Genomic DNA, 9,767 nt, shown 5'->3' with positions numbered 1-9,767 from the left:
CGTCCCATCACCCCACAGGGTCCCATCACACCACAGGGTCCCATCACCCCACAGGGTCACGCCCATAGAAACACTTCTGTGGGCATCTCATGAGTAAACTGCCGCTACTGACTGTTGGTTCTATTTCCTTATTGTGCTCAGTGCTTCTGAATCCGTGATTAATAGTGGACCATGCTGGGTTTCCTGAAAGCCTAAATGACTCACTTCCATTCACAGTGGCTTTAGGGACCTCAGGATGCCTAGCGTTTAACACTTATTTATTATGTGCATATGTGTGCCTATGTCATAGCCCATTTGTGAGTGGGTTCTACCATGTGAGTTCTGGGGGTCCAACTCAAGTTTTCAGGCTTGGCAAGCAAGCACCTCTACCTTGAGCCATCTTGCCTGTCCTTCCCAGGCCTCTTCAAGGAAAGTCAGGATCACTGACTCCCAGCCTGTGTTTTAGACACTGGGGTGATAACGCTCAACCTGGGGAGTCATATGACTGATGCCAACCTGGGCCCCACTAAGTCTCTGGACCGTCCCTGGGGTCTCCTATACTTCTCAGACTGAAGTCTAAAGTTGGTGCCAGAGGCCAAAGCAAGTATCTCTTAGGAAACGTGTGGCCAGCAGGCTGACCTGACCAGAAGAGCATGGTCACCCGTCTGACAATCCTGAGGGTCCAGGAAAGACCATGAGGCCTGGTTCTCTCCCACAGACCCACCACAGTACCTAAACCCCTCTGTGTCCCATCTTGATGGACAAGCAAGTATCTTGGATCACACATCCTGCAGGAAGGGGAAGCCCAGGCTCTGCCCCAGAGTGATAAGACCTTAACCTGTGGCTTGTGCTGCCACCTAAGGACTCAGACTTGAGAGATGTAAGAGAGCAGAGCCCTTTCTATTTCGTCCCTCAAATTTGCAAAAGTGTCCTAAACCAGGTAAGTATGGTGGTACACACCTATACTGTTAGCACTCAGGAAGTAGGAGTAGAGGACTACGAGTAGAAGGTTATCCTTGGCTACATAATGAGTTTGAGGCCACCCTGGGCTATTTACTTTTATTTTTTTAATTTATTATTATTATCACTATTGTTGTTATTATTGCTGTTGTTATTGTTATTGTTAGAGTTGTTATTGTTGTTGTTGTTTTCAAGACAGGGTTTCTCAGTGTAGCCCTAACTATCCTAGAACTCACTCTGTAGACCAGGCTGGCCTCGAACTCAGAGATCCACCTGCCTCTGGCTCCCAAGTGCTAGGACTAAAGGAATATATCAAATGCCTGGCTTCAAGACTGTCTCAAAAGGAACCACAAATGCCAGGCAGTGGTGGCACACGTCTTTAATCCCAGCACTTGGGAGGCAGAGGCAGGTGGATTTCTGAGTTTGAGGCCAGCCTGGTCTACAGAGTGAATTCCAGGACAGGACAGCCAAGGCTATACAGAGAAACCCTGTCTTGAAAAACCAAAAAAAAATAAAAAAAAGAAAGAAAGAAAGAAAGAAAAAGAAAAGAACAAAGAACAAAGGAGGAACAGCAGGTCCTCCTTTGCTTTAGAGCAAGTCCAAGACCAGCCTGAGTCACATGAGACCCTGTTTGAAAACAAAACAAAACAAACAAAAAACTCAGATCAGGAATCCAGAGAGACTAAGGGTGCAATTTTTTTTCCCTGAGGGTAGGTTCCCCAAAGACCTAAGGACCTCTGGCTTGGCCCTATCGCTTCAAGAATCCATCAGCAGGTTCCACAGTGCCACAATGGAGACCAAGCTGCTAACACATGGACCTTTGAGGCACTAAATGATATCAGGCCTTGTATTCGATGTAGCCCTATATAAGGCACAGCTATCTAGGACCCAGGTGTGAGAAAGACCGGGCATGATCCCGTGAAGCCACCTAATGGAGAGCCCTGTTTTATCAAGGTTCTCAAGGAAAATCACTTGGGGGATGCTGTCATTCATGGAGTAAAAACTGAGTATAGTGATACATGCATGTAACTCCAGCAACCGCAGAGGTGGAGGCAAAGGGAGCAGAGGTTCAAGGTCATGCTTGGCCTTAGTGAGTTTAAGGCCATCTTGGGGCAACTGAGAGCCTATTTCAAAAGGAAAGGGAAGGGAAGGGAAGGGAAGAGAAGGAAAGGAAAGGAAAGGAAAGGAAAGGAAAGGAAAGGAAAGGAAAGGAAAGGAAAGGAAAGGAAAGGAAAGGAAAGGAAAGGAAAGGAAACATGAGAAGCTCTGGCCCACACTGAGGAGAAAGGTCCATGCCTTTTGTGCCAACTGTCAGCCGCCTACCTGCCTGATGCTGCCTTAGGCAGAAGCGATTTCTTTCTGATGAGGGTATTTTGGGGCCATTTAGGGTTCAGTTCCCAGCTACTGGGGAAGTCCCTGAACTTCCTGAACCTAGTCAGGACTGGCTTCTTGCTCAGCATCCTTTAGGTAACATGATTCCTGATCCCTTTGAGGGCGTCCCACCATACCCCTTGCCCTCTTCTTGCTCTGGGGATCTGACCAACACGATGTTATAAGGCTAATGACTCATACTGCTGGCTTCCAACCTCAGGCAAGTCTGCAGACGTGGCTTCTGCAGCAGGTGTAGGCTTCTGCAGTTCCACACAGGAGCTGCTGCTCTCTCAAGCTAGGGACTTCCCCTCCTGGTCTTCAAATCACTTTCACACCTGCTTAGGGGTTCATGAACTGCCTGGGACCTACTGAAGGCATCAGGGCCTCAGGAGTAAGCCACTTCCATAGGAGGCTTGCCTGTCACCCTTTGCTTAAGATCTGTCCCACAAACTCACTGCCTGTAAGATGTAGCTTTCTCTCCAGCTAGCTATTCACTACCATAGCCACCTGCCAGATGTGATCTTCAGTGCCCCTGAGCACTGTTTCCCCAAGACCCCACCATTTCCTAGGGTAGAGGGACAGCATGTCATGACATGGTTAGATCAGCTCTAGAATTAAAACACAAAAACACCAGAAATGGCCTTTTGGCCAAAAAGTAGAGGGAGCTGTGGTAGGTAACCGACAAATGGGGAGATGCCCTTAGATTGATGGCCCTAGGGTCTGAGAGTAGAGTGTGGTGGGCAGGAACAAAGGTTGGGGGATCTAGAAGGAATGTGAGGGAATACCGAGAATGAAGTGCAGTGAAAGAGACTCTAAATGCTTTTCTCTTGGAATGATGTAAGTGTGCTCAATAGTAGGATCTTCATGACATGTCTGAGAAGATTTAAGTTTCAGGACCCTGTAAACTCTTAATACAGAGTAAGCAGGCAAAATGAGCTATTGTCTGTACTGCCAAATCAAGAATACAGAGCTGGTGAGGTAGCCTATTCGGTAAAAGCACTTGCAGGAATGCCTGAGTATACGGAGAGGCTAGAATCAGTAAAGAAGCCACTGAAATGGCCAGCCATCCATGGTATAATTAAGGGAAATGTTTTTTGTTTTGTTTTGTTTTTATAGGAGAAGGAAAATATTCAGAGACATCTGAAAGAGTCCAAAGTGGAGAGAAAAAGAAGTAAACTGGACATGGCCAGGGCGATCTGTGAAAGAGGTGAGCATGGTAGGGGATGGAGAAGAATACAGGTGTGGACAAATCCTATAGATTATAAAAAGGACATTAGCTGGGGGAAGTAGATGAGTGTGGATTTTGAAATGAATAACAAGTACTGTGAGGAGGGACTAAGGGAACCTGGAGACTGGCATGAGCAACCAAGCCAGGTATATGTCCCTGTAGCCTGTGTCCCTCTGCCTGAGATACAAAATGACTCCTGTGGAGATGGAACTGTTTCACAAGATCTGGAGGAACACTGGCTTTTCTCTCACTGCCAGAAATCATTCTACGATCCTCATTCTAAGACATATGGACTGTTTGAGACCAACTGTGAACCACCCACTGACCATCAGAGTTTGATCCTCTCTGAACCATGTAAAAAGCCAGATGAGATGGCACATACTTGTAATCTTAGTACTTCTTCAGCAACATGGGAGGTCTTGGGCCAGCTAGCCTGGAGTGCACAGTACTGCAGCAGAGACAAGACAGACCCTGCCTCAGAACAAGGTGGGAAAGGGAAGCCAGCTCTGGAAAGCTGTCTCTGAACTTTACCCATTCCCTGTGGCACCTGTGCATCCAGACTCACACACATGTGTGTCACATGCACATGTATATACACCAAATTGCCAGTTTTTTTAAAAGGATAAGAATCTCCAGGGGTGAGGCCTCTTCCCCGCCCCAGCCACAGTGGACCTCTGCTAGGGTCTATGCCAAACAAAGGAACAAAGGCCTAGGGATATGTGTGGAGCAGAAGTTACCTGTATTGAGGGAAGATAGCAGGGAGAGACAAACTTCTATATCCACAGTATTATCGATCATTTTGAATGGATGTGTAATAGTCCATAAAGTGGGTAAAGCTCAGTTTGCATACTCATTTCCTGCTGTGACTCAAAGAGTATTCCCAACATTTATAGATACAGTTTAAAGAAACATTCACGAATTTATAACCTTTTTGTTGTGATTGTTCATTTCCAAGTTGGACTGTTGATTTTCATTGTTTTGCTTGTGAAATTATGGGGCAATGAGTTGTAAAGTTTCTTAAAATTTTTTGTTCTTTTGCTTTTGCTAACAAGGACTTTCTGACAAGGATGCTTTCTGAGAGAGGTTGTACCACTAGTCAGTACAGAACAATGAAGTTCTGTTTTCTCTCGCTTTCCCCATAACTATTATTATGAATTAAAAACCCCACAGATGACATACAGGCCCAGAAGACTCAGAAAGACCGCTGTCATTTGCATGCCTTTGGTTGCTAGGAAGGTTGTACTTTCACAATGTGTGATTATTGTTTGGCTCAAGCTAGTGCAAGCTATTTGGATGCTACAGTTTTATTCTCCGCGAGTGTCTAACCTGCACCAGTTCATTGTGAACACGAACTGCTGCATTCTGGGAAGTATAGGCTCCAGGTTCCTCTGCCCCTTCCTGGCCCTGTGATTATTCGAAGCTGGATCTTTCATCATCAGTTGAGGGGAGGTTCTGGAGTGGCTCAATGGACGAGGCACAATAAAGGTGGATTTTCCAGGTAGGATATGGACCTCAAAGAGGCCTGTGTGTGAAATGGAAAGTTTGTAGGGACTTTGGAAAATCCTGGTAGGAAGTGGCAGCTGGCGCCCTGTAACCTCTACCGACACTGAAGGCTAGACTAAAGTGTAGAAGGCAAAAGGTCCTTGTATCATTCTAGGCCTGAGAGAAGCCACTGTCCCATCTTCAGAGCACATAGATAGCTTGTGTTGCTGTGTATTGGTTTCTATGTTTGAAAACAAAACAAAGCCAGACAAAAGCTGTGTGCACCTGCTAGTCAGTGCTCAGCAGTGACCATGTGCTGCCAGTACTCATAGAAGAAATCAAGAGAAAAAGCCTGGAGTTGGGGGAGCCCCATGTGGGAACAGCAGCTTGGGAAATAGAATAAGGCAGGCTTCAGGTGAGGCCAGCCACCTCCTCCAGGCAAAACATCATCAGAGCAGGGCAAGGATACCTGTGGGTTGATAAACATATGCCCTAGTCTTCACATAGTTCTCTCACTGGTCACTCCACCCATCTGCTTACCCACAATCCGTGCAGGCATCCACTTATCCATCTTTATGCATCCATTTCTGCTGTATCCCATATCCATTCATTCCTTCATCTCATCAGTCCTCCCATCATCTACCCACTCATCCATCCATATATCCATTTCTCAATCTCTTCATTCACCCCCTACCCTCCCACCCACTTAACCACTCGTGGATATCTCTTCATTCATCCACCCATCCCTTCATTCTGTGATCTTCTCATCCATTTCTCATCTGTCCACTTCATTCTCTATCCACCTACCCCATCTGCTTATCCATCCTTCCTTGCTTCCATCCATCCATCCATCCATATCTTAATCTACTTGTTTTCTTTCCACTCATCCATCAATTCGCCCATCCCCTCATCCATTCATGAATTTGTTCTCTACCTACTCATCTCCTTTGCCCATCTGTCCATCCATCCATTCCCTCATCCTCTCACCCACCCTTCCATCCATTTGTTCTCTATCCACCCATTCATTCCCCATGCACAGCTGGCTTTATTTTACAGCAAATGTTATAATGAAGAAATGCTCATTTTCTTGGAACTCTCCTCACTCTGTCCCTCCCAAAGAATCCTGATGGTGTGGGCTTAGAGCTTGGGGTGGGGAGTGGGGCTAGAGACCTCCTGAGGTCTTCTGTACCTCTCAGACTCCTTAGTCCTGCACCTTTAGAGCTGAGCAAGCTTCCCGGTTCCTCTTCAAATCCGGGGCGGATCATTCAAAACGCAGGGGAGCCCCCTGCGTTCGTGCGCTGTGGCTAGCCCTGAGTCATCTCTGCACGTGGTGGCCCCTTCTCTCTTAGGCTTCACAGGCAAGCAGATCGCTGCATCACAGGTGGTAAGAGGGTGGGGGAGGGAAGGATTAGGACTGAACCCGAAGAAGGCGAGGAAGGCACAGCCACATTAGAAGTGATTTCACCGCAGAGAGTCAGTGTGCCGGCAGGTGGCCAGGCGCTGGAGACTCGGGAAGCCAAGATGAGCGCCCTACTCATGGCAGCGGGGTTGCTGTTCCTGGGGATGCTTCAAGCCTTCCCAACGGTAAGGGAATGACCCGGAAAGTGTGTGAGATCAGTGGCTAGAGCAAAAGAGGACTGGGCAACCTCTCACCTTAGTCCCCTACTCAAACTAGAGGGGGCATGGGGGGGGCACAGAAGGCAACTGAAATATACAATTATCCAGAGGTGGGTGGATAACTGAAGGGTAAAGTTAGAGCTCCTCTCTTCACACCCGCAGGTAGTAGATAGTTGGAAGCAGTTCGTTCCTTCATTCACCATGAGTAGATCCGGGAGCAAGAGAAAGCTGTTCAGTTCCTTTACTGCTGGCCCAGAGGGGGTCCTGGATAGGGAAACCTGTGTGTGCCTGTGTGTGCTGTTTTTGCCGGAGGATGATATTGGATTGTTCGTGAGTCCGTAGGCTGGAAGGGCTCAGGAAAGAGAGGACGGAGTGGATGAGAGCAAATGTGAGGGTCTGGCCAGCCGGTGGCATGGGCTGGGTGCCCTGGAACAAGCACATGGTGGATCTTCCTTCGTCCCTGGAGCAAGTCAGTGCTGTCTCTGGTTCTGTGTTCTATAGTTGAAAGCCCCAGAAATGAGTCTGGTCAATGAGTAAGGAAAACTAAACACTTCCTAGGAGCCAATGCCACATTAGGCATTAATGTGTGGGAAGGAGACAGGACTCTGGAGAGCCATTCAGATAAGCTTCTTTATGGAACCTAGGGTCTACAGGGAGGAAAAAGGCGCATGGCTGAATGGAAGCTAGGGGAGGGGAGACAAGGGACAGCAACAGGCTTGTGTAGACATGACGTGTCTCTGCTAGAGAGGTGTGAGGACAAGGGAGGAGAGAGGGCCAGCAGCTGGCAGGAGAGAGATGGTAAGAGGGTGTCCCTTCCATCTCTGGTGGGCGGTGTGACACCTGTCCTGCAGAGGGCAGAAGTAAGCAGAGGAGCCACCCTACCCAACCTCACCCCCATGCCCCAAGCCCTTATCTGGTAAGAGTTTGGAACAACAAGGACCCTGGGAGATGAAGGGAAAAGTGGGATGTGAAAGTGGGGAGGCTTGGCTTCTTTTCTCCTATTAAGTGGAGACATTTTTGATGAGAGCATGGCACCTTCTTATGTGAGTGTGTGAGTTAAAGGACAACTTTGGGAGTTGGTGCTAGCATCTTTACCCACAGAACCATCTCACAGGCTTGTGAAAACATCTCTACATTTAAAGCAGTGTACTTAATACTACCTGGAATGTGTGAAATGCTCCCAAACAAAAAGTGCAAATACTATGATAGAGCTAATCGGTTTACACCAGTATTTTCTAAGCTGTAACCATGTTCTTGTTTTACTGCTATTTACAGGCATCTCTAAAAGCATATCAGTATTTGGATCACTTTTATAGAAATATATAGGGATTTCTCTTTTATTTATTTATTTTAAGTAATTAATTTTTTTCGAGACAGGGTTTCTCTGTATAGCCCTGCCTGTCCTGGAACTCACTCTGTAGACCAGGCTGGCCTCGAACTCAGAAATCTGCCTGCCTCTGTCTCCTGAGTGCTGAGATTAAAGGCATGTACCACCACTGCTTGGCTTTTTTTTTTCTTTTGACAAGGTCTCATGTATCTTAGGCTGGCCTCCAGTTTGCTATGTTGTCAAGGATGACCTTGAACTGGTCCTTCTCCCTCCACTTCCTAGTTGCTTAGACTGCAGGTGTGCGCTCCCATATTCCATGTATGCAGTGTATGAGATTGAGCTCAGGGCTTTGGGTATACTAGGCAAGCCCTCTATCCACTGGTCCACACACTCAGTTTGTCTGTGCTTTTGTTTTGAGATAGGGTCTGTGTAACTCAGGCTGGTCTTGAACTCACCTTGTAATCAAGGATGTCTGCAAGCGCCTCATCTTCGTGCTGGTGAGTGCTCGGTATATTACAGGCATATGCCCTCAAACCCAATTTTGTCACGTTTTTCTTTGGCTTTTACAGTGTCTACAGTAGGCCTTGCAGATCACATCTGCTCATTCATATCCCTGGTGAATGAGCAGTGAGATTCTATCAGTGTCTTTTGGTTTGTTTTTATGAGCTAGGGTCTCACTATGTAGTCCCAGTTAGCCTGGAACTCTGTGTAGATCAGTCTGGCCTTGAACTGAGACATCTGCTAGCTTCTGACTCCCAAATGCTTTAGAGTGAAAACATGCGCCACCACGTGGCCCCAACATTGTCCTTTGTGTGTTTGTTTGCTGTCTGGGGAGTAGGGGTGGTTCTTTCCTAGAGAAGAGATAAGAGAATACTGGAGATTGACAGAGCAGATGTACACTGGAATAAAATGACATGCTTCCCACTGTGCAGGACAATGTCTTTTCTCACAACAGTGTAAGACAGTAGCAGCTTCCCATATCCTAACAGATGCTTGATCTTATCAATCTCTATTTTGTGGTCTTGAACGGGTTGAATCCTTCTTATGTTAATTTGCATTTCCCAATGACTGTAGGCTAAACATCAAACCTCAAGTCTGTGGACCTTTCATGACAGAACTTGGGGTGTCTGTGGGGGAAGAGCTGCCTGCCCAGCAAGAGTCTCTATTCTGGTCCCTCAAGACTTCTTCCACCTTTCCATTCCAGTTAAGGTTTGAAATCTTATTAAAAGCAGAACAGGATAAAATAATGACAGCAACAAACCTTTTTAAAGCTGGATGTAGTGATGCATGACTTTAATTCCAGCACTCAGCAGGCAGAGGGTGGTAGATCTCTGTGAGTTCAGGGCCAATTTGGTCTGCATTACCCAACACTATGTAGAGAGACCCTGTCTCCAAAACAAAAACAAAAACAAAGATTATCCAAACAAACACACACACACCCTGTGCAAAAGAAAAGAAAAAGAAAAAAACCTACTTTAAAAAGCTGGTCACTATGTGCCTGGAATCCCAGCACTCGGGAGACCAAGGCAAGGATAATCCGAAGTCTAAAGGTAGGGCCAGCAAGATGGCTCAGCAGGCAAAGGCACCTGCCACCAAGTCTGACATCCTGAGATTGATCCCTAAGACACACATGATAGAAGAAAAGAACTAAGCCTTGGGTTGTACCCTGATCTCCACATGTAGGAGGTAGCTCATACATGAGAGTGCACACATATGTGCACATGCACACAAAGTAAATAGAATATAATTTTTCAAAAAAGTTCCAAGGTAGTCTGAGCTATATTGAAAGTTCCTGTCGTTAAA

The 9,767-nt window shown here is 46.7% G+C and overlaps 1 protein-coding gene across 1 annotated transcript in view; it reads left to right on the top strand.

Moving 5' to 3' along the window:
* The first annotated feature begins 6,523 nt into the window (after nucleotides 1-6,523).
* Tnfrsf8 (TNF receptor superfamily member 8) overlaps nucleotides 6,524-9,767 on the top strand; it is a 47,865-nt gene continuing 44,621 nt past the window's right edge. The window contains exon 1 of the mRNA XM_031376985.1: nucleotides 6,524-6,604. Coding sequence (XP_031232845.1) covers nucleotides 6,542-6,604 — 63 coding nt within the window. The 5' untranslated portion in view covers nucleotides 6,524-6,541. The remainder of the gene's footprint in view (nucleotides 6,605-9,767) is intronic.

Source organism: Mastomys coucha, unplaced genomic scaffold, assembly GCF_008632895.1.
Source record: "Mastomys coucha isolate ucsf_1 unplaced genomic scaffold, UCSF_Mcou_1 pScaffold18, whole genome shotgun sequence".
Lineage (NCBI taxonomy): Eukaryota > Metazoa > Chordata > Mammalia > Rodentia > Muridae > Mastomys > Mastomys coucha.
The sequence above is the reverse complement of the archived record's forward strand: the minus strand, read 5'-3'. Positions and strand labels throughout refer to the sequence as shown.